General features: G+C 50.8%; 1 protein-coding gene across 1 annotated transcript; it reads right to left on the reverse strand.

Annotated features, from left to right (window-relative positions):
* Positions 1-13892: 13892 nt before the first annotated feature.
* CPN2 (carboxypeptidase N subunit 2) lies at positions 13893-24992 on the reverse strand. The gene is made up of 2 exons (XM_082461515.1): positions 24289-24992; positions 13893-15827 (listed from the first exon to the last, which is right to left on the reverse strand). Exon 2 carries the CDS (start codon positions 15816-15818, stop codon positions 14175-14177), a length of 1644 nt encoding a protein of 547 aa, XP_082317641.1. The 5' UTR covers positions 15819-15827; positions 24289-24992; the 3' UTR covers positions 13893-14174.
* Between the last annotated feature and the right edge of the window lie 389 nt (positions 24993-25381).

A 25381-nucleotide genomic window follows, 5' to 3' on the forward strand; every position in this document is an offset into this window, starting at 1 on the left:
CACACACAGCACAAACAAACCAAGAAGACAAACAAAAAACCTTTAGCATATATTCCCCAAGCCAATTACAAAGAACCATTTTTGGATTACTCGCTGTTTGGGATTATTTGTGTTCCCTTGCCCTGTACCCAAAAAAAAAAAAAAAAAAAACGAATCCAGTTAGCTGTGCTGTGTCTATTTCACAAATGTCTCCTTATATAAATATTTAGGGGGTACAAGCATGTGTCCCGTGCACGCACACACACACCTCTCTCTGGATAAAGAGGTCTCAGGGTTAGGATGCATTCTGGAATCTCTCCTTCCACACCTCCCACGTCTGGTCACTGTCTTTGAGGCTGACATTCCTCAAGTTGAGGAATGGGCAGGCAGAGGCTGCAGGCTGTGCGCCAGCCAGGTCAGCTTACGGCGAGCTGTCATCCCGTTTCTGACGCCCCAGCTAGGCCATAAATAACCGCAATGAAACTGCGGCAGGCCTCTGGGGCCCCCGCAAGGCGCTCCCCTCCATCAATCTCCCGTAATGACTGCTTGGCATTCAGGCTTCCGCCCGTGACCCGACCCCGGCCCCAAGCATTCTTTGGGGTGCAGCGTCCTTCCCAGGCATAGAATAGGTCAGCCGGGAGCACACAGCTTTGAGAGGTCCCCGCATCCTGCCAATATACTTTATGGATGCTAGAGACAGGCAGGAAAACTCTCATCACTCAGAAAGCCCCTCCTTCCAAGATGGGCTCGGGAGAGCAGAGCTACAGCCATCACCCACGTGGTCGATCTGGTCATGGTAGATTCTAAAGTGCAAGTGAGCCCACACAGCTACAGCTTCCCTCACCATGGAACAGTAACTCTACGGGAAAAGCTGGCCTTTGTGCTCTGCGCAATGTGGGTGGGCAACAGCCAGAGGATACTGCTTCTCAACTGTTTACACTTCTTTTGTCCTGTCCTCAAGTGGCAATTATCTTTTATTCTTGCCTTTTGTTCTTAAGCCTGATTTGCCTCAACTATCTCACCACCCTAAAAACATCAACCTAGGGCATGTATCCAGAAGAGACAAAAACTTGAATTCAAAAAGATACATGTACCCCTATGTTCACAGCAGCACTATTTACAGTAGCCAAGACATGGAAGCAACCTAAATGTCCATCGACAGATGAACGGATAAAGAAGACGTGGTGCATATATACAATGGAATTTTACTCAGCCATAAAAAAGAATGAACTAATGCCATTTGCAGCAACATGGATGCACCTAGAGATTATCATACTGAGTAAGTCAGAGAAAGACAAATACATATGATATCACTTATATGTGGAATCTTAAAAAGTGATACAAATGAACTTATTTACAAAACAGAAACAGACTCACAGACAGAAAACAAACTTATGGTTACCAAAAGGGAAAGAGGGTGGGGGAGGGATAAATGAGGAGTTTGAGATTAACAGATACACACTACTATATATAAAATAGATAAACAACAATGTCCTACTGTATAGCATAGAGAACTATATTCAATATCTTGTAATAATCTATAATGGAAAAGAATCTGAAAAAGAATATATATATACCTATATATGTATGTATGTATAACTGAATCACTTTGCTGTACACCGAAAACATTGTAAATAACTATATTCCAATTTTAAAAAATCCACCTAAAATTACCTACCTGCCCCACCTCCTGTCTCTTTCTCGCTGGCACTACCCTCAACCTTTCTCCTTAGATCTTAGGATTGAATTTACAGAAGTAAAATGCTCCTAGGATTCCACCCTACCATCTCATTAAACAGTCTGTGTGTCTCATCAGCAACCTTATAATAGAATTTTAATCATATATCTCTAGATAAGAAATGACAAATGACAACTAAAAAGTGCGTTCTCTCCGTATGCACACGCCACCACATCAGGCTTCGGTGACCACTGCGGGAGGCTGTCTTACAAGTCAATCCCCCTCATTAATACACGGGAAACTGAGGCCCTGTGGTCACAGGGCCCAGTGGAGGACTCAGGTCTCCTAGGGTCTTGTGCACTTGAGGGCAGGGGTAACCAGAACCAGCTCCTTCCCCCAGTGGATAGAGAGTAAACACAGCAAAACCACACCTTAGCCCAGCGCCGGGCTCCCAGGAGGACCCAACTGTAGTGAACAACGGCAAGGCTCCCAGATCCCCTGGGCCACCTTCACTGGTCCCGCGCACCCTTCCCCGGCCCCTGCGTGCTTTCACCCCTGACCAAGGCACCTGTGGCTCTTTGCAGAGCTGTCCTCCCACCACTGGGGCCGGCTGGGGCAAACTGGGAAATAATTTACACTCCAGAGCTTTCTTGCGGGCCGGGGCTGGGGCTGGTTCTCTGTCTGAGGTCGCATACTGCTAGACTTCCCACCACGTCCCTGTCACCTTCTCCCACTCTCTTACCAGCCTCTCCAAGGATCAGTTCCTGATGAGAAATCACCCGCAGCTGGACCCTCACCTCAAGGTCTGCTTCTGGGGAGCCTGACCAAAGACACCCGGCAACATCTGGGGACGAGTGAAGGCATCGCGCCTCCAGAGAAGCGGCTGAAGGAGGCGGCAGTAGGAGTGGCACTGAAGTGTCCGGTGGGCTGACGCCGGGATTAACGAAAAGTCTCCAGGAGCCTCCGCTGAAAACAGCTCCCATAGGCTCTGGCCCCGACAGGAGCACATCCGCCAGCACAGGAGCTCCTTCAACATTCCCAGGGACACTGCGAGCCCAGAGCCCTCATGAAGGACCATTCTGGATTGACTCGTCTTCTGGATAACTGAGCACACGCCCTGTTCATTGATAAAACGTTTAACATTTACACCCCTTAGAGTTCGCAGCCGCTGCTGTAAACAGGCCGCTCGCAGCAATCGCCTCCATCAGGGCCGTTTCTCAGCGGCACCTTCCGGGTTCGGCGGGCTTTCCCTCCTCCGCCATCCTCGTGCCCACTTCCGGAAGCGGGGGCGGATGGGAGGTGGGGGTGGGAGCTGCTGGGGAAATGCTCCGCCTCCTAGAGTCGTTCTGGATGTTTCTCAGGCAGTCCTTCTGGAGTCAGCCGCGTTACGCAGGGCAGCTTTCGCAGTCGTCCGTACGTTGGTTTTTCCTCCTTCCCTGTCGCATGCGCCTGCCTCCTGGGATCACCTCCCAATTAGATTGCATCCAAGCCCTTGCCCCAAGCTCTGCTTTCAGGGGACCGCAAATCAAGCCAGTGTTGTACGTAACGTGGACTTTTCCAGGCAGCTCGGGTCAACATTATCCATCAGGGCTTATTATTTACCTCCAGCTCTGCGCTGTAATACGTGTTGCCCTGGGAGCTACCCAAGTGCCCGCCACTAAATGGCCCAGCTCCTCTTCTTCGGGAATTCGTGTTTGATTCTGCCATTTTTGTGTCTCTTTGTTTGTTGCTAGCAAGTCTCCAGCAGGACCGCCACCCTCCTCCCAATTTACGATTTTTGCCTTTAATCTACTACAGTCTGGAAACCATATGACCAAACGTGATGGACTTGTGTCTAACATAAAAGTGAACAGACCCTGAGTGCAGGAATGTTTCTTTGAGCAAATGCACGCGCTTTCATCCAAGGCACTGGAAACTTATTTTGGCTGCTCGTGAGACATTTTTCTTTTTCCTGGTTAGAGCTCTAATTTGGAGAGTGTAGAGGTTGGATAGTGAAATTTTGTATGAACGAGTTCTTCTATTTCAGTTTAAATAGACGACGGGTTTGTGGGCAAAGGCAGTGGATCTAATAATACTTATTGCAAACGCCCTAAGGCAGCGGTCCCCAACCTTTTTGGCACTAGGGACCAGTTTCGTGGAAGACAATTTTTACGGGGGGAGGGAGAGCGGGGGGCGTTAGGGGTTGGGGGTGGGAGGTGGTTCAGGCGGTAATGTGAGCGATGGGGAGCCATGGGGAGCGGCAGGTGAAGCTTTGCTCCCGCCTCACGCTCGCTTCTTGCTGTGTGACCTGGTTCCTAACAGGCTGAGGAGTGTCCCCGGCCTGGGGGTTGGGGACCCCTGCCCTAAGGCTTCGGCCTGCTGTTTATTAGGATATGCTAACTCCACAAATGCAAGTTTTAAGACTCTGAGAGTGTTCACAAGTTTGCCAGCTTCACAGATGCCAGAAGTATGATGTCTGACACACAGATTTTGGAGCAAAAATAGAATCCAACCAGGGATTGAATTAAAATGTCCTTGTTCAGCCTCCTAGGGTTCAGTCTAACCCCTTTCCTCTCCCAAGAAGTCGTATGTCCCCTACTGTGGGCAGGAGGAGGTGTGTGCCCACACTGGCTTCAGGTAATTCCATGGGATTCCTCCCATGGGAAGAGTTCTGTTCTGGGCTCGCCTCTCTCCCTGGCAACTTTCTCAGCCTCAAAGGCACCAGGGACAACCTGTGGGTACCAAGGCTGATGGCACAGCTGGGGAAAAGCCACCAAAGAGCTATACTTAAGGGACAGGCTGAGAACACACTGCAGCAGGTGTGTCGATGGTAAGCCACTGCAGCCCTGGCAGGGGCAGAGGGGAGAAACAAGGGGTCAGTGAGCTGAGTGTTCTCTGTGCTGCTGAGAACAGGGCTGGCAGAAGCATGTGGGTGTTGTTAGGGGAAAGGTTGATCGGGAGAGAGGGAGGCCTTGGCTGCAGAACCTCCCGGGACATGCAGTGAATGGTGAATGGGAGTTTCCTTCTTGGATGGGCTCAGCCCCACAGCGTGGCAGTGTGCTCCCTGCTGGAGAGGGACTAAATCGAGGCAGAGGGAAGCATATCCCACGGTGCCTCCGTCCCCGATCAGGCCATGGTTATGAAGACCGCAAAGACTGGTGTTCTGGGCAAGGTGGCAGTGACAGGAGGGCTAAAGTTTGAGGGTCACGGTTGCTCAGAGGACATCAGGGTTGATGAAGTGCCGTCACAGGGGTGGTCACTATGTGTGGTTTGAGGGCTGGAGTTCGCACAGGGGAGGCTGGCAAGGATGTGGCCGCAGGCAGGTGGGAGGCCAGGTGGTTGTCGGGTGGTCAGCAGGGCTGGCGCTTGATGTGCCTGAGGATGGTGCAGCCTCAGCGAGACCCGCTGTCCCTCTGAGATGCTGACAGCTGCACCCACCTGGGAATCCTCTGGGGCCATCTGGGAAAGAACCTCATGGATTAGAGCTTCGATGGGGATACAGAAGTCCCTTGAGGCAAGCTCACCACCACAATGACTGCAGGGAGAGACTCCTCAAATTTGGCAAGAGAAGAAAACACGCCACCTCTAAAGAGGTGATTGAATTGGCTCCCACGCTGAAATCTGTGAATTTCCCAAATCCATGATTCCCCAAGGCAGAGGTGAAATCTGATTATGAGAAACGATCAACTTCTTGGTTAAGGGCGATTTGGCTGAACCACGGAGCTGGCAGGAGTTCAGACCCGGACCCCTGCTCCTGGGGGAGGGGCATTGCATAACTGGACCGGGAGTGTCGCGGCAGCCACTCGGCTCCTGGGTTCCTAGGATCTGAGGTCACCCCAACCCCGACCCTCTCACCTTTACCCTATTTCTATTGATGAGACTCCTGTGCAACCCCTGTCCCCCACTGGTGGTACCTTCAACCCCTACCAAAGACACTAGTGAACCCCCTCCCACCACAAATACTGACCCCCACGCAGGCACCCCCATCTCCTGGGCCCCCAGCCCCTGGCTGCTTTCCTGTAGCCCCTCCGCAGACCCCTCCCTGTCAACACTGATGGTGCCTTCCTGCTCTGGCCTGGCCCTGCGCCTGCCCTCTGCTGCCCCAGAGGATGGATCTTAACCATCCTCCTCATACCCTCCCTCCCCTCCCCCTCCGGCTGCCATAGGGGACAAAATTATCTATATTTTGTAGAGAGAACTCTATATTAGTAGGGGATGCAGCCTGGGTCCCTGTTGCTTGTATAAATTATACAGACCATGAAAAACAAAGCTGAGTTTCCTCCTGTGTGCTGGACTGGCCCGAAGAAGACAGAACATGGGAGCCACCCAGGAAGGTTGCTCTCCAAATTCATGACTTCCAGCTCAAGGAGTTTCCAGAAAAAAAATTCAGTCCCATTGTGCTGAATGTTCAGTTCAACATGGGACACTAGATTGTCCCGAATCCTGAGGGGTGGTATCCAATCCTGGTCTCTGCTAGCAGAAGGGCTTCAGTGGGACAATCTCTGAAAGGCTTTCCTGGGAAGGGCAAAGATCTCTCTCAACCATGGACACAAAAGTCAGCAGGAGCCTGGTCCCTTGAGCAGGAAGAAAATGTCAGTATTATTCCAGAACAGTTTCTCTAATTAGCAAGGTCATCAAAGAGTCTCTTCTCCTCATTCCTTTGTCGTTCTCAGAACTGAGTTTCCGCTTCTGCAGCTGACAAGGTGAGGCCCCATGAAGCTCTAGCAGCCTGAGCACACCAGCCTTCCAGACCATCAGCACACCTGCTTCAAAGGCCTTGTAGGCAAATGCCACCTTTTTCAGCCTTGCAGGGTCATTAGTGCTCCCCACTCAACAAAAGGAATGTCTTTGACCATGAAGGATCTCTCTATGAAGGCTGACCCCAGAGTCTCTGGAATTTCTATGAAATCCAGCTTGACGAGGAAAGCCTGGCAAGGCTGTTGTTGGGATAATCCATCCTGCAGGAGTGGAACCAAAGCACACACGCAGGCCAGCCACATGGTTCTGAGGAAGAAATAAAACAACCCCTGGTGTCCGCCATGGAGGGAACCTATCAGATGACGGCATCAGGAAAACGGCTTCTCTATCTACCAGGGGGGCCTCTGGCCCAGAGCCCAGCCCTGCGGGAAGGCGGTCAGGTCTACACTCCACACCTGTGGTCCATCCACAGCAGGAGGAGGGCACATCTTTCATGAGGGCTCCCAACCATGGCTTCTATGAAGACCACACCCTGCGAGAAGCAGCTGCTTATGAGAAGTTGTGACTGGGGATGGTTACACTGGAGCTGGGATGACTGAAGGGCTGGGATGATTGAGGAGATGGGAAAGCTGCTTCCATTTCTGAAGGTCACTGTGGGGACAGGAGTGTCCACTTGGCCAGGCCAGCAGGGAGGCCCATTTGGATGGTTGGAGCTGCCCAGGGAAGGTGGGCTGTGTCAGGAGAGAGTGAGCTGACAATCACTGGTCACAACCAGTAGGCAGTTCCTGAGGGGCCAGCCTGGAAGGTCCCGATGGCACTCTGCATGTCGAGGGCCCAAGGGCCCAGAGCTCTGAGAGCTTAGACTCTGGCTGGGCCCTCCTGCAGGTGCCCAGCATCCCCCAGGCCAGGTGAGCCTACCTTGGAGGGCCGGGGCAGGAGGTGAGACCTTCCACACACCCACCTGAAGAGGACATCAGTGCTCAAAACTTTCAGCCCCTGGTTACCAGATGAAGATTCAGAGGCCCAGGGAGGGCAAGTAACTTGCTCACAGTCGCAGAGCAAGGTTGAGACAGAGCGGATGCCACAAATGAGCCTTCCTAATCTTTTCTGTCTCTCCAAAGGCAACTTGAATCTCTACTCCCTTTTACAAAGCTTCTCTGCAACGGGGAAATGAGATATACCATCACACAGTGTGGGAAAGGGGGCCACAGTCTCTGCCTGTGGGGAAAAGGTGCCAGGAAATAACTTCAAAACCTCCACTGACAGAGACTGTGATGGTTCATTTTACGTGTCAACTTGACTGGACTAAGGGATTCCCAGATAGCTGGTAAAACACTGTTTCTGGGTGTGTCTATGAGGATGTTTCCAGAAGAGATTAGCATTTGAATCCATAGACTGGGTAAAGATGGCCCTCACCAATGCAGGTGGGCACCATTCAATCCACTGAGGGCCTGAGCGGAACATAAAGGTGGAGGGAGGGCCAATTTACCCTTTTTCTTGAGTTGGGACATCTGTCTTCTCCTGCCTTTGGACATCAGAGCTCCTGGTTCTCCGGCCTTTGGACTCTGAAGCTTACAGACAGCAAATCGTGGGATCTCTCAGCCTCCATAACTGCGTGAGCCAATTCCTATAATAAATCTCCCTTCTCTCTCTCTCTCTCTCTCTCTCTCTGTATATATATATCCTCCTGGTTCTGTTTCTCTGGAGACCTTGACATCTAGCTTTTGCTCCTTCTGTTACTTTGGAACAGTGGAGCTCATCACCAACAGACCCAACATCGCTTTTTTTTTTTTTTAAGATTACTGGCAACCTTTTGTTTTTGTTTTTGTTTTTTAATTTTATTTATTTATTTATTTATGGCTGTGTTGGGTCTTCGTTTCTGTGCGAGGGCTTTCTCTAGTTGTGGCAAGTGGGGGCCACTCTTCATCACCGTGCGCGGGCCTCTCACTATCGCGGCCTCTCTTGTTGCGGAGCACAGGCTCCAGACGCGCAGGCTCAGTAATTGTGGCTCACGGGCATAGTTGCTCCGCGGCATGTGGGATCTTCCCAGACCAGGGCTCGAACCCGTGTACCCTGCATTGGCAGGCAGATTCTTAACCACTGCGCCACCAGGGAAGCCCCCTGAACACTGCTTTTAAAGCAAATAAATCTTAACACCCCCTTCAGTCTCCCGAACTAAATTTCACAGATATCATCAGATCTCAAAGAGAATTTAAAAATCAAATGTTCTGACTGTCATAAACTAGAAACAAAAGGCAGTTTATAATAAAATAATATTCATTTTTTGTGTAAATGCTTGGATAAGACTTCACCAGAGACTTGATGAAGTAGTTAGAGGCTTTCACCTACTAAATACTGAGTAAAGGATGAATTTAAGAGAAGTTGCTTTTCCTCTATACGCGACTTCTTGAAATAAGGGTTAAGAATTGCCAAGGGGGACTTTTTTCCAAAATCTTGAACAACTCTGAATAAAATTCCAAAAAAAATAAAGCACAGTCTTCCCAGAATGTATATATACTAAGGGGCAGTCCTGGAAAAAGTGTGCAGACAACAAGGCAGAGACCACAACTTTGAGTGTATATGAACAGAGATCGTCACCGGCAGGATTTCACCCACAGCAGTGTCTGGAGGTTTGGAAGCCATGGGAGACGCAAGACAACACACAGTCGTGCAGGATTCTCCCCCCCGCACCACCCCCGCCATGCAGAACATCACTGGGACAAATCTGAACGCCCGGCATGTCTAAACCTCCCGGGAGGTGCGCCCGGGACCTCAGCCTCCGCTCCAACTGCTCCCTGGGCGCGGGCATGTTCCAGAATCGCAGGAAACAGAAGCTCGGCAGGAGCTGCCAGCCGGGAAGCATCCATGTGGTCTGTTGTCCCTTCTGGAGCTCCCTGGTTGTGACTTCCCGGAAAGCCATTCTCCCAGTTGGTCACGCGGGGGCGCCCTGAGACCCAGAATCGGAACCTTTGCAGGTTTGTGAGATGTTGAACTGTCTGCGGATGCAAGAGATGGAGGCAGGCCGAAAACAGTGTGAGAAAGAATTCCTTACTGCACTAGTATTGTGCGAAATTGTCTATCTGTGGCAGCACCATCCACTTTTCCAGTATCCACTGTTAGCACTGAATAATTTTGTAAATGGCATTTCCAATCCTCCCAATAATATAATCTTGATATATAAACAGCAATGTCAACATCCTCCCAGAAACACCAATGAATACGGGTGAAACAAGTGCAATGGCCAAGAGATTGGCCAGTTCTTGCCTCCCCCCGCGCGCACACACACACACACACACACACTCACACTTCTCTAGAAATAATAAAAATAAGAGATAACATTTTTGAGAACTTACCACATCTCACTGTTTTCGGTTCTTTCCATGAATGAATGTTTTATCTTCACCAGTAGCACTGTGAGGTGGGTACTATTATCCCCATGATAAACAGCATGGATGAGAAAACAGGCGCAGAGGGTTTCAGTAACTCGCCCAAGGTTACCTTGCTAGCAAGTGGTGGGGAAATCACTGAAGCACTGTGGACCATTCCAGGCATCAGGGCAAGGACTCCCATCTGCTCTGAGGTGCTTTGGAGGAACTAAGCCACCCTCGTACTGCAAGAAAACAAGCCAGCGTGCACTCAGCTTATTGTTTCTCCAAAATCTGAGAACACTGAGGATGATAAAATAAAACCAACAAGCCAAAAAAAAAAAAACCTGTGAGATATTTTGGGACACAGTGTTGTGGCTTATTTTGTTCATGAATTCATCCCAAGCATTACACCAGGTGGGTCTGATAAGGTGAGCATTTGCTCCACAACCCTGGGGCAGCTACAGATAGTGGGAAGACCTAGAACAGGACAAAATCGAGCCCTGAGTTTTCAAGCCTGGCTGAGCATTAGAATCACTGGGGGTGTTTTGTGTGTGTGTGTGTGTGTGTGTGTGTGTGTGTGTGTGTGTGTGTGTGTTTAAACTGATATCTGGGTCTCCCTAGGCCAGTTGAATCATCGTCTCTGGAAGTGGGACCCTGTTGTCTTTCTGTTTTTCCTAATAAATTTATTTATTTATTTATTTATTTATTTATTTTTGGCTGTGTTGGGTCTTCGTTGCCGTGCGCGGGCTTTCTCTAGTTGCGGCAAGCAGGGGCTACTCTTCATTGCGGTGCGTGGGCTTCTCATCGTGGTGGCTTCTCTTGCTGCAGACCACGGGCTCTAGTTGCGTGCGGGCTTCAGTAGTTGTTGTGCGCAGGCTCAGTTTGGCTTGCGGGCTCTAGAGCGCAGGCTCAGTGGTTGTGGCGCACAGGCTCTAGAGTGCAGGCCCAGTAGTTGTGGCACACGGGCTTAGTTGCTCCGAGACATGTGGAATCTTCCCAGACCAGGGCTCGAACCCATGTCCCTTGCATTGGCAGGCGGATTCTTAACCACTGTGCCACCAAGGAAGCCCCCTGTTGTCTTTTTTAACTTCCCCCAGGTGATTCTAAGATTCAGTCAGCATTGAGAACCAACCTCCTTTGGCCCAGAGAGGAGCCATGATTTGCCAAAAGCCAAATGTTAAGGTAGGGGGAGCCAAGTGTCCTGAATTCTTTCCAGAACCCATCAAAAGCTCTACTGCTGCCCCAGACTGGAACCACCTCACAAGGAAACAGGCAGCAGGACCGAGGGCCCTGGGTGCACAGCACACTCAGAGCTGCCTCTTTGTCTGCACACCTCGGTCTGGGGGGACGCTCAGCGCCCCCTGCTTCCTGTCAGCTCCAACCTCAAGACCCTAGCAGCCCTCAGTAGTCAGGACCTGCACCACTGCAGGCTCAGGCCTGGCCTCCCTGGCCCTGAAGAGAACCCCCGAGCCCCCATCTCCACCCCCATTGTTTCCCCACTTTCATCAGATGGTTGGGTCACCAAATAATATACCCAGTTAAATAAACTGCGAATCGCTTTTTTAGTATAAATATGTCCCTTGCAGCATGTATGTGCTTATCTGTAAATCTGGCAACCCTACCCGAAGAGCACAGTGACGGATCTCATCCAACCAACTTGAAAGGGCCAGCAAGCAGCTTGCCCTGTCAGCCGGTGCTCTTTCCCCAGCACCATTCAGCACAGAGAAAAATTATTATATCTTAACCTAACAAAGAGTTATATTGGGAGGGAATATAATTAAGAGAAATGTCTGCTGGATTATCTTGCTCCTTTATCCCTGGCGGTAGACCCAAGGACTATTTGGACCAGGAGCTGTAGTTCAGATGGGCATCCATTTGATGGAGATTTGGGAAGCACCTCCTGTGTGCTGGTGTGGTGATCCTTTCCCCAGACAGTGGACATCACAACCAGCTGGAAGCTAGCAGCCACTGCAGCCCAGCCTTGGGCCTGGGCAGTGAGAGCACAAACCTCGGGGGCTGGCATCACGGGACCCTCAGTCGCTCAGGGCCTCCTCCTTTCTGGGGAAGCAACGTTCCCCAACCTTGGAGGACCTGGTCAGGATTATTCTTAAACCAGATGCTTTTGGGAACTGAACCCAATGAATCTGAGAGAGAGTCTGTTCCTTTGGCACAGCTGCCAAACTACCTTCCATCACCTTAGAATTTAACTGGTTTGACACTCAGGAAGCATGCCTTTTTAAAAGGGCGTCACTGGACACGAGGGTGAAGTTGTACTTCCTTGTCTAAAGCTGGTATCTTGCTCCTCCCTTTCCCCAGAAATGCCCCTGCCCTTGGTCGATGGCTTCACTGTCCTCCCTGCCTCCCAGGAGAGAAAATTGAGAGTCACCCCAGGTTTCTCCCTCCCGCCATCTTCCAGCCCCACCCACTGGACCCCTGACTCCCTCACCAAACCCTTTCTTTGCCTCAGGCTTGCTCGTGTCCTTGGAGGAGTGGCTGCTCCAGCCAGCGGTACCTGGAGGCTCCCCTGTGCCCACACTGGGCATAATCCAGCTTCCTAATTTCCATGGGATCAATAGGTATGAAGTGATATCTATATTGTTTGAATTTGCATTTCTGAAATTATTTCAGTCTTTTAATCCATCTGTGTATGTGCTGTTCGGATGCTGAAAACTTTTCATTCTATTTCCTTGGCATCCTTGAGCTCTCAGCTCAAGCCAAGTAAGAATCCTTACTGTTTTCCCTGCCTCTTGCTCTCCTCAAACTTCACAGGCAGGAGCATGGCCCTCCTCTGCATAAAGTCCTTCAGTAACAGCTGGGCATCCTTAATGAACACGTGAACTCCTCCCTGGGCCTGTTGAGGCTCCAGCTAGCTTTCCAGCCTTACTTATCTCCCCATCTCCTCTCCCACCTGTAGCCTGTTCCAGAGGCCATGGCCCTGTCCTCACCCACTTGCCTGTCTCCATCCCTTGGCTCACACTCTTCTTGCACAGTCTCAAGGCCCAGGGATCAAATGCAGCTTCCCGAGGTCTGTGCTCACCCAGACCTCCACCTCCCCTGAACTCCCCAGCGCCTTCTTGGTGCCCACCCCGTCTTGCTTGTGTTTTCATCCCATGCATCCTTTTCTGATCTCTCCACCAGACTATGAGCTCCTGGAGGGCCTGCTGTACATCTGATTTATTTCTCCCTCCCATACCCCGGCACTTCAGCCAAGTCAGTCCACACTGCAGGCTGGGAAACCAGGAAGGGGGCTGGGTCATGGTTCAATCCAAGGAGACAAAGAGCTTCCCTGGGCTGGGAACAAGAAAGGAGAAATGGACAGAGGGGCACTCAGAAGCACTCAGTGACTGGTTGGCCAAGAGGAATAAGGGGAGGAGAGATTGAAGACCACTCCCAGCTCCTGGGCTTGGCGATTTGCTGGGATCCAGGAGGAGCTGGGGTCGGAGTCTGGTTTAGACGTGTTTGTGGCTGTCATGATAAAACACGGGGTTGCAGGCAGAGCAAGCAGATATCTCATCATGGAGCCAGAAACCTGAGTCCGAGATTTGGCTTAGGTTTTTGGAGATTTGAGGTCATCAGCGTAGAGGTGGCATCTGATCCCAAGGGCCTGCATAGGGATTACCCAGGGAGCCTGAATGACAGCCAGCCCCGAGGAGACCAGCGTGCAAGAGGTGACTGGGTAAAACTGGGAGAGCAGCTGGGCTTGGGTAAGAGGGTGGTGTCCCCAGAACCAAGAGAGGACCATTTCAGTGAGTGAGCAGCCCACAGACGCCGACACTTAGAACTGAAGGGCATCGGTCCCAGCCCACCCAGCTCCCTGTCCTCCCCCTCTCCTCATGGAGCAGCAATCCTGTCGGCTGAACAGGCAAAGCGTTTCCCCTCCAGAGAGCCCCTGTCATCTGACTTCTCCTGGAAGCGCTGGAGTGGGGCACGAACGGCGTGAGTCCCCTGAATGCGGAGTCAGACCCCCGCCCCTCATCTTTCTGGTCACCTCTGCTTTTATCCTCTCCCCTATTTGTCTTTATCAATTAAAACCACAGTTCCAGGCAGAGAAATAGAAACAGACATTGGCTCTTGAACTGGATGTCAAGAGAGGGTGGCCTCCACTTTGTGGAAATGGAGCACTGGTAAGAGGGTATCTCAGGGTGGGGATGAGATTAGGGTGGGTATTAAATAATAGAGAAACACCAGGGGAACGGCATTAGTTTATTCTCCGGACCACGATGCAGCTTTAACGGGTGCTTTGCAGAGTTTGAGGAAGGCCCTGTTAGGTCTCAGACTCAGAGACTGGGGGGGATGAAGGAGGAGGGGGAGGCGGAGACTCGGGGGTCCAGCCTCCTCCCCCTTCCTCCACCCGGGAGATGCAACTCCATCCCTTGCATCTGAAGAACCAAAGCTTCAGCTCCCCTCACCGGCTCTTGCCTGGTTGGGCCCGGAGGCTGTCTGCCCAGGCTCCCAGCCCATCTGCTCTGCACCTAGGGCTCCCCTGCCAGAGCCTCGATCGACACAGTGACCCTCACAGAGCCACAGCTGGACTTCAAGTCCCACTCCTGACTGGCATTGAACGTCAGTCCCGGGGCGGCCAAGCCCTGCCTGGGAGACAGCTGGACGTTCAGCCAGCGACACCGGGCCTCATCACAAGCCAGCACCACGGTGCCCTCGGGGGTGCTGTAGGTGCACCGGCTCCAGGTCGCCTTCTCCTTCATGGCCGGATCCCAGCCGCCCCCTGGCTCCCTGTCCTCCGGCCCCAGGGCCTGGAAGCCCAGGTGGTCCTGGGTGACCGGGCACACCAGCTGCTCCTTCCTCAAGGCAGGCACCACCTGACCCTTCAGGTAGGTGGGGCCAGCGCAGTAGGTCTGGCTGTTGAAGAGCCGGTCGCTATACTGGTGCAGCCACCTGAAGAGATAGGCCAGGTGGCAGTCGCACTGCCAGGGGTTGCCGTGCAGAGCCAGGTTGAACAGGTTGTAATTGGTGTCAAAGATGCCCTGGGGCAGCGTGGTCAGGAGGTTCCTGGAGAGGCTGAGCAGCTCAAGCGTGGACAGGTTCTGGAAGAGGGCTGGGTGCAGGGCCGTCAGGTTGTTGCTGCCTAAATAGAGCTTGACCAGCCCCTCGAGGCCCCTGAAGACGCCAGCCGGCAGATGGGTGAGGGCGTTGTGCGAGAGCGTGAGGGACCCGAGGCTGGATAGGTTGGCGAAGGCTCCCTCGGGGATGGTCTCCAGCTGGTTGTGGGACAGGGACAGGCTGACCAGGCCCGGGGAATGGGCGAAGAGGCTAGCGGGCAGTGTCCGCAGAGCATTGCCCTGCAAGCTCAGGAAGGTCAGTTTGCCCAGGGAGGAGAAGATGGACCGGGGCAGGTGGTCGATGGTGTTGCGCTGCAGCCATAGCTTCTCCAGGCGGGAGAGCCCCGCGAATGCTTGCGAGGGCAGCTCGGAGATGGAGTTGCCGTCCAGGAAGAGTTCCTGCAGGCCGCCCAGGTGGCTGAACAGCCCTCGGGGCAGGCCGGCTAGTGCGTTGTTGCTCAGCCTCAGGGTCTGCAGGCTGCAGAGGGGGGCGAACAGTTCCTCGGGCAGCTGGGCCAGGAGGTTCTGAGCGAGGTTGAGGGTCTTCAGACGTCTCAGAGGCTGGAAGAGCCTCACGGGCAGGGTCTGGAGCCGATTGCCCTGCAGCTGGAGGGACTCCAGGGCATCCATGTGCTGGAAGAGGCCCTCGGGCAGAGCCTCCAGCATGTTGAAGTTGAGGGTGAACTTGCCCAGCGAGGTCAGGTTGGAGAAGATGTCAGTGCTGAGGTTGGAGAAGGCACCGCCAGTGATCTCCAGGTCCTGGAGCCCCGGCAGCCCCCCGAAGGCATCCGGCCCGAAGTGGCACACCTGGGTGTTGAGGAAGACCACCTTGGTCAGGTTGGGGCTGCCACTGAAGGTCCTGGCTCCCACCATGGTGAACGAGGTCTCCACGAAGATGATGTCTGTGGCGTGTGGCGGGATGTCCAGCGGGATGGCGGCCAGCTCCTCATCGGAGCAAAACACCTCCCGGGTGAAGCAGTCACACCCCTTGGGGCAGGGCTGGGTAGGCGTGGCCAGGAGCAGGAGGCAGGCCCAGCGTAGCCAGGCTCTGGGCAGCATCTCCTAGATCTGAGCGGGAAGAGAAAGCAGAAGTGGCACCTTCGTCAAGGGCAGGCAGCCCGGTGACCAGCACACCGGTCAGAGAGCCAGGAGATGGGAAGCTAGTTTATGTTTTTAATTGTTGTTTTCATACCACCTCACAGCAGCCTTGCAAGGTCAATAGGACCAGAGTTCTAACCTTCTGACAGCAAAGGTGTCTCGTGGCCAATCCACAGTCCCACCCTGCAGGTTAGTGGCAGGACCAAGACCCTGGTCTCGTGGACTTGACGTGTTCTTTCCAGATTGGAGAAAGAGGTGGGACCGAGACCAAAAGGCATGGAACAGGGGTATAAAAGGAGACCATGGGTACTGTGGAATTTTTAAGATAGTACGTAAAATATGGGCAGATTATTCCTGAGTTGGAAATTTTTTAACTGTAACTCTTCCTGAGTTTTCAAATCTCAGCACATTGCAGAGCCTAATTATGAGGAGATCTTACCCTCAGCTCTTTGCACCGCTGAGGCTGAGAGCAGCCACAGGGACAAGACGGGCTCTTATCTTGAAATGAGTCCGCCTTCTCTTCAGTGCTGCTACCAAAATGCTCCCCTCCTGCCGGCCACCCCTATCACCAGCCTGGAGCCCATGGAGCTTTCCAACATTGTGTGGACAGGCAGGTCCCAGATGAGGGGATTCCACAGACCTGTAGGTTTTTGTTTTAAATAAGGGAAGGGGACCAAATTTTTAGTTCACTAAATATTAATTTTTTTTAAACGCCAGCATCTACCACAGGTCACGAATTGGTGACACAGCTTAGAAGCACATTTTACTTACCACTCAGTCTTTTTTTAATTTTTTTTAAAAGATTGATTGATTGATTGATTGATTGCTATGTTGGGTCTTCTTTTCTGTGCTAGGGCTTTCTCTAGTTGCGGCAAGCGGGGGCCACTCTTCATCGCGGTGCGCGGGCCTCTCATTATCGTGGCCTCTCTTGTTGCGGAGCACAGGCTCCAGACGCGCAGGCTCAGTACTTGTGGCTCACAGGCCTAGTTGCTCCGCAGCATGTGGGATCTTCCCAGAGCAGGGCTCGAACCCGTATCCCCTGCATTAGCAGGCAGATTCTCAACCACTGCGCCACCAGGGAAGCCCCACTCAGTCTTTTTTATGTCTGAACCACTAGCCAGCATGTAGAAACTGAGAAATAGCACATTAAATGTTTCCAGATTTCAGGATGATTTAGGGGCATTGGGTTCACATTCCCACATGACGAGATCAACGGGGCCTTAATTGTCCCATTAGGGGGTCTGTACCCCCCACGTCTCTACTGCTCCCACCCACATCATCATTTACATGGCTTCTAGTGGTTCAAGTTCCGTGAGTTGGAATACCAGCTCCATCACGTTCTAGCTATGTGACCTTGGGCATGTGCTTCAATTTTCGTATCTGTAAAATGAGGATAATATTAGTGCTAACCATGTTGGGGTAATTGGAGGATTAAATGAGTAAATATAGGTAAAGCTTTTAGAACAGTGTCTGACATAGTGTGAGCAATTAATAAGCTATGTTAACCATTGTTAAAGGTCGCAAACCACCATCATTACAGAAAAGATTATTTGAACATCAAAAAAGTAGGAAGAACAAAATGCCCTTTAGCTAGAATATATTTAGCTTCAAAGAAAGAAAGCAGACAGAAAGAAGGAAAGGCAGAAAGAAAGAGAAAATCCTCATGCAATATAATCGTAATTTTTCTCAATTTACCTGTCCTCAGCAAGAACTCAGCTGGCTCCCTGTTGGGGAATCTTGGCCCCAAGCACCCTTTGCTGCCTGCCTCTCTGCTGCTCTCTGCTGGCTGCTTCTTCCATCGCAAGATTCAGCTTCAGCCAAAAGGCTCCACATGCAAGCACAGTGCTTACAAAAAGCCCCCTGTACCCTCTTCCCATTCAGACACTCAATAACTCTCAGTTTTTCCAGGAACTTTTCTGCCTAATCAATAGAGAAGGAACAATTTCTCCCTGAAAAAGCGCTGCCTCTCCCTTGAGGCTCCTCTGATGGCCACATAGGTAAGCCACAGGAGGTGGATTATACACCATGGTTGGGAAGGTCTATAACAGTGATGGCGCTTGCTGCCACTCAGGACACACTAGGGAAAGGGACAAGCCTCCTGGTCCTGCCACCCCATAGACCAGCATTACAGAGTTCAGCTTTAGCGTGAGACTTTATTCTCTTGATATTGCATGCACAGAATACAGATAAGAAGAAGAGGGCCTGGCTGAAGAAGGATGACCTAGCCATGGTCCCACCCATACCTGCTACCTGGGCTGTCCCTAGGCTCCTACACGAAACCCCTGGGCATCCTGACAGAAGCCTTCTCTGACTCCTGATATGTTTCTCTATCTTAGCACCTGGCATCGTCCTCCAGATGACGGGTTCTCACAGCTGTCCTTTCTGTGAGAAGAGGGGTGTAGTCCTCTCTACGCTCGTGTTGATTCATGATAGGGTCTGTTGAACTGAACCGTCCATGGCTGAGATGAGCAGCTTGAGAGGCAGAGCTGCCCTTCCCTGGAATGATTCCAGCCCGGAGTGAATGACCGTAGCCAGGTGTGAGCATGGTCTTGAGCCCTCCCTCCTCCTTCCCCCACCGAGAGTAAGAGAGGAGCAATTCCTATTTGTAAAGTGCCATAATATTATCAACAGTCTCCTTCCTGCTAACCCCTTTGGTCCTTGGTTCTCAAAGGCAGTTTCCAGAAGAAATCCCACTAGAAGGGACATGAGGACCCTAGGGACCATCTGGCCAGCCTCATTGAGAGGGCGAGGCCAGACCCCCAGGTGTCTGCAGTGGGGCCTGGGTTAGAACGCAGATCTCCTGGTTTCCTTTATCACTCCTGCTGGGAAAGCTGGGACCAAAGCAAGAGGCGCAGGTGAAAGGAAAAGCCTCATGGGGACACTGTGCCTCACCCGCCCCTGCCGTACCTCTAACTTCTAACCCACTGTCACTTGGAAATAATATGCTTTAGAAGTAATCTATAGATTCAATGCAATCCCTGTCATATTACCAATGGCATTTTTTACAGAACTAGAACAAAAAATCTTAAAATTTGCATGGAGACACAAAAGACTCCAAATAGCCAAAGCAATCTTAGGGAAAAAAACAGAGCTGGAGGAATCAGACTCCCTGACTGCAGACTATACTACAAAGCTACAGTAATCAAGACAATATGGTACTGGCACAAAAACAGAAATATAGATCAATGGAACAGGATAGAAAGCCCAGAGATAAACCCACACACCTATGGTCAACTATTCTATGACAAGGGAGGCAAGGATATACAATGGAGAAAAGACAGTCTCTTCAATAAGTGGTGCTGGGAAAACTGGGCAGCTACATGTAAAAGAATGAAATTAGAACACTCCCTAACACCATACACAAAAATAAACTCAAAATGGATTAAAGACCTAAAGGTAAGACCAGACACTATAAAACTCTTGGAGGAAAACATAGGAAGAACACTCTTTAACATAAATCACAGCAAGATCTTCTTTGACCCACCTCCTAGAGAAATGGAAATAAAAACAAAAATAAACAAATGGGACCTAATGAAACTTCAAAGCTTTTGCACAGCAAAGGAAACTATAAACAAGACAAAAAGACAACCCTCAGAATGGGAGAAAATATTTGCAAATGAATCAACGGACAAAGGATTAATCTCCAAAATATATAAACAGCTCACGCAGCTCGATATTAAAAAAGCAGACAACCTAATCAAAAAATGGGCAGAAGACCTAAATAGACATTTATCCAAAGAAGACATACAGATAGCCAAGAGGCACATGAAAAGCTGCTCAAAATCACTAATTATTAGAGAAATGCTAATCAAAACTACCATGAGGTATCACCTCACACCAGTTAGAATGGGCATCATCAGAAAATCTACAAACAACAAATGCTGGAGAGGGTGTGGAGAAGAGGGAAACTTCTCGCACTGTTGGTGGGAATGTAAACTGATACAGCCACTATGGAGAACAGTATGGTGGTTCCTTAAAAAACTAAAAATAGTACTACCATATGACCCAGCATATACACAGAGAAAAATATAATTCAAAAAGACACATGCACCCCAATGTTCATTGCAGCACTATTTACAATAGCCAGGTCATGGAAGCAACCTAAATGCCCATCGACAGACGAATGGATAAAGAAGATATGGTACATATATACAATGGAATATTACTCAGCCATAAAAAGGAATGAAATTGGGTCATTTGTAGAGACGTGGATGGACCTAGAGACTGTCATACAGAGTGAAGTAAGTGAAGTAAGTCAGAAGGAGAAAGACAAATATCGTATATTAACTCATATATGTGGAATCTAGAAAAATGGTACAGATGAACTGTTTTGCAAGGCAGAAATAGAGACACAGATGTAGAGAACAAACGTATGGACACCAAGGGGGGAAAGCGGGGGCAGGGGGTGGTGGTGGGATGAATTGGGAGATTGGGACTTACATATATACACTAATATGTGTAAAATAGATAACTAATAAAATAATTATAGTTATACAGAAAAAAAAAGAAATAATATACTTTAGAATTTTCCAACAAAGGGATGTAACTGGAGAATTCAGGACTTGAGTCAAAACTATGGCATCAGCAGCACAGAAAATCAAGTGTAGAGAAATCAGCTTAGGCTCAGGCAGTGGCCGGTGGGAGAGGTGGGAGCAGCTTCTCTGATGTGGGGGGCTGAGCTAGGGGGCGAGACCCACCTGCCAGCTCCCAAAGCTCTCACACCTGCATCTTGATCCTCAGAGCACATCGAGAAATTTCCAGGACAGGGAAACTGGGGGTCCCAGAGCTACAGCAATGGGTCCAAGGGCACACGACTAAGAAGTGTGGGGCTAGGATCCGTCCTGATGGCCTGAGCTGTCAGCAAGGTGCTTGCAGTGACACCACAAGGCTTCTGGAACAGGAAGACCCATCCTCACATTTTCAGGACCCAAGGTGAACATACACAAGGGACCTTGCCTACCGCCTGTCCCCTTCTCTTCCCACCGGACTCTCTCCGGTACTGTGAGTAGAGATCCCACCCACGGCTGTGTCCCAGCACCTCACAAGCCTAAGGGAATGCACTTCTGTGACGGGGTCGCCTAGAGAAGATGGACCTCGGGAGGCATGCCACACAAGCCCTGGGTCCTGGGTACCTGAATCAGGATTTGAAATGGGGACACAGCCTCCAGATGGGCATGTCCCTTTGATCATGCAAACTTCTCACCCCTTGGGGGTGTCATGGTGGGAGGGGAGCCAGAACAGAGCCTCTAATGTTCAGGGCAAGACCCTCTTGCCCCAGTCCACTGGAGCAAAGGAAGTGGTAGATGGTACTCACAGTGAGGGTGTGGAACACTGATAATTTCCAAATGTTCCACTCCCAGCCCAAGACTTACTCTCACATCACTCTAGAATGGCTAAGAGTTTGTGCTGTGGTGTCAGACAGCCTGGGTTCAAATCTTGTCTCCATCCCTTACTAGCTGTGTGGCTTTGGCTGAATTACTTAACCTCTCCGTGCTTCAATTTCCTCATCTTCAAAACAGCAAGTTTCAATACTACCTTCCTCAAGGGGTGGTTCCGAGGGTTGAATGAGAAAATGCGTTGAAAGCTCCAAACCCAGAGCCGTGTACACAGAGAGCACTCAGCTACATCAGCCCAGGCCAGCCCCAGCTCTGTTGTAAAGTAATCACAGGAGTCAGCTAAGGAAAAACTGGTGAGCTCATTCAAACACCTCATTTATGGGCCAGCCGGATGTCTCGCTACAGCACTTTCTGGCTCTTCTGGCCAAGGGAAACGGGTCATTGTTTTGTCCTTGGTTTAGTGGAGCTCAGATTCTGAGGTGGCCAGGATGCCCAGGACTTGGGCCTCTTCCCTGAGCCACCCTCCAGAGCAGGTCACCACAGGCTCTGGAGACCGGGAACATCCCCACCTAGGTACTGTGAAGGATGGCAGCAGAGGGGACAGTGGGGCGGCAGCCAGAAGATTCCAGCTTGTCATCTGAGAAACCACCTCTGCATTTGCGCGGAGACCAGCAAATGCCCACAAAAATGTTCCATGCCTTCAGCAAGCCAAGGAAGCCTGGCTTTTTGTGGAGGAGGGTGGAAGGGGTGACTGATTGCGAATGGACTCTTTCCTCTTCTCAGATTACTTTTGGATTGGTACATTTCTGTACCACAGCCCATCTGTCATCCACCACAGAGCCAACCCTCACTCCTTCCAGAGGGTGACGGGAGCCCAGAGCCCAGCCCGACACCCCCAGGGGACTTGTCCCTGGACCTGGGGTATCCACATCAGGATCTGTCTCACCAACGTGGCTGGATTTTGTCCCTCGGGCTCTAGTACATCTGGGAGCAGGAAGAGGGGCTTCCAAGGCTTATCTGGAGCCCCTGACTGCCTCACCCAAGTCTCCAGGACCCCAGTCTCCTTTCCTCTCAATCAGGGAAATAAGCCAAGTGGCTGAGGCAGTGGGACCTGGGCTGGCCCCCTCCCCAGCCAGCCTGCCCTCCCCACCCTGCTGCCCAGGGCATCCCAAGCAGTGAAGTAATCCCTCAGAGTCCAAGTTTCCACATTTGTAGATTGAGAACAATCATGATGATAATAATAATAATAATTATTATTAATAAACACCCGCATTACCGTGCATTAGGGTCATTGTGGCAATTAAATGAAATAACTGGCCGTGGGTTTATGATACTCTGATATAATAAATTTATATTTGGTCTTCCTGGTTCCTGGCACAGAGCTCCAAAAACCCTTGGAATATCCTGAGTGATGAGAGGAACGTCTTTTGTTATTCGGAATAAGCTCTTTTCAACCCACACCTGAGTTTATGTCACTGAAGTGACTTTGATGGTCCCCTAGAGAGCTTCAGACGGTACACAAAACATTTGCAGTGGTTATCTCTGAAGAATAGAATTAATTGCAGGTGATTTTAATTTTTTCCTTTGGCTTAATAATGTATTTTCAACTTTTAAAAATAATAAATAGGTGTCACTGTTGTAATAAGGTTGAAAGTTATTATAAAAATAATATAGGGAATTCCCTGGCAGTCCAGTGGTTAGGAATCTGTTCTTCCGATGTAGGGGGCACAGGTTCGATCCCTGGTCAGGGAACTAAGATCCCGCATGCTGCACAGCGCAGCCAAAAATATTAAAACATTTAAAACATTTTTTAGATCATGTAAAACACACAGCACAGTTCCGAGTACCTAATAGGGGCTTCCTTGATTCCTTTCCTTCCTTGCAATTACATTGCAGAGGCTCAAGGAAACTTTATCCACTGTCATAGCTTCCTGAAGGGCACTAACATTCTGAAATAAGAGGAGGTTGTGAACCGGGCACTGTCCTTTCTCCAAATGCTCCCCATGGGCCCCACCTCTAGCCCTCTCTCAGGCAGCCCCCTCGACTAGAATGCCCTTGCTGACCTTTCCCTGTTGCTACCATTCTCCCTACCCTCCAGGCCAGCACAAGTCACACGTCCCCCGGGAAGCCTTCCTGGACTGCGCCTCTTTTGGATCCTGCAGGTACTTGTCTTCTGTTGAACACGTGGGCCCTTCTGCTCTGCCTTCTAGTCAGTTGCACCACCTGACTAGGAGCCCCTGGGAGGTGGCGGTCCTGTGACCGCAGCATCTCTTACCTGGCCATGCACCCCAGCACCTGGCCCAGGGCTGAGCCAGAGAGGTGCTCAGGCCCTGGGTGCCGAATTGAACAGAATGTATTTGTGGCTCTCGTGAGCCTGTATCCAGGGTCTTATTCTTCATCCTGCTTCGTGGATTAGGGCGCTGTCATTGCTGTACCCTGGGTTTAAATTCTGACACCGCTATCTACTAGCTGTGTGGGATTGGGCAGGTCACTCCCTCTCTAAGCCTCAGTTTCCCAATACCTGGTTATAACCCCATCCCTTAGTGTTAAAATTAGCACTCAGTTGGATGATAAATATGCTAAATTAGATGGTAAATAATAAAGCACTTAATGCAGTGCCTGGCAAATAATAAATGTTTGCTAAAACGTAGCCACATACATGTTTTATTCCTACTTTATCATCGAAACCAGGACACTTCTGAGAATAAAAGGAGAGCTCTTGATAATTATGCCAGGATGACAGGCATAAACAAGGGTGGGACCAGGAAAACCTAGACATATGGTCACACTACTTTATCCCCACCATCCACTAGAAGTTGTCTGTGCCCAGGGACTGGGTCACCTTCATCTCAGAATCCCGCACCGTGACCTGCCTCCAGCCCCAGCCCAGCACCACCCTGGCTGAGTACCTCAGGGGCTTCTCCTGACCGGGCGAGGGGACACGGAAGGTGCAGCCTACGTGGAGTTGGGGACATGCTCTGAAACCTGGGACAAGTGGCCAGCCCATCTCCTGCCCCCAAGCTGGGATCCCAGGCCAGATTCCTCCCACATCCCCACAGACCCCCAGAGCCCTGTAGTGACCCCAGGAAACCTACCGCGAGGGGCTCACGGTTGGGGACCAGCTGCCCTGGCTCTTCCTCAGGAGCAGAAGGGCTTCTGGTGTGGTCAGTGGTCAGCATGAACCCAGCAGTCCTGGTGCTGATCAAAGTTCCAGGCAGTGGTTCCTCCCCTCACGTGGCCTGAGCGTTCCCGGAATGTCACCAGGGTCACAGGACAGCAGAAGAGAATCTAGGCAAGGCCTCTGAAGATTACAAAATGACCCTGAACTGTTCCCATGGACGGATCCACGTTGGGGCCAAAATCCAGCTAAGGTTATGGTCTTGGCAACTTTAGGACCCTAAGGGCAGCCACTAGGCCCGAGAAAGTTTCCAGTAAGTTGCTCTGGGCTGAGGACTGGGATCAGGGCTGCACACCCACATCCCCTCCAGTGCAAGGCCAGACTGACCGCAGCTGGACAGCCGGCCACACGCACCAGTGGGCTCTCAGCGCCAGGAGAAATTCTAAGAGGGTTGTGGGTTTGCTGTCCTTTTGTGTTTGTTTCTTTATTTAATGCTTATTTAAGTTTGTAAACCCTTTCTGAGTTAAGAGGAGGAAATGATATAGGGAGGTGAATTTTGGCCCAATATAGAGAGAGAAGCTTTAACCACTGGGATTATCCAAGGATGAAAGCAGTTGCTTGAGGAGGGAGTGAACAGCCCTGAAGGTGTTCATCCAGGGGCTTCAGAACAAAGTGAAGAGTGTGTGTGTGCGCGCGCGCGCGCATGCCTGCAGGCACTTTAATGAATGCTGAGTGAACTTCACTGCCTTTCTGAGACATAGAAGAAACTCCAGCCTGGGAGTCTGGAAGCCTGGTTGTCTTGCAAGCTCAGCCACTAGTTCACTAGGTGACTAGGGGAAATAAGATTGGGACATTTCCTGTCCCAGTCTTAATTTCTTCATCTATAAAATGGGTTGAACCTATTCTTAAGGCCCCTTCTGGTCACAGTGACCTATAGACATCATTTTGGTCCCCGCTCACTTTCCAAAGACCTTTCCCAGCCTGGAATTGGTCTCTGTGGGGGGCTGTCCAGGTCAGCCTTGCATTCGTGTGACAAGCGTAGAATCAACAGTGAGATCCCCCAGCCAAGG

Source organism: Balaenoptera physalus (genome assembly GCF_965194825.1).
Source record: "Balaenoptera physalus genome assembly, chromosome: 4".
NCBI lineage: Eukaryota > Metazoa > Chordata > Mammalia > Artiodactyla > Balaenopteridae > Balaenoptera > Balaenoptera physalus.

Bases quoted from the DNA above. Each gene is read 5' to 3' on its own strand.
- CPN2 (XM_082461515.1), bottom strand. From the start codon at position 15,818: ATGCTGCCCAGAGCCTGGCTACGCTGGGCCTGCCTCCTGCTCCTGGCC.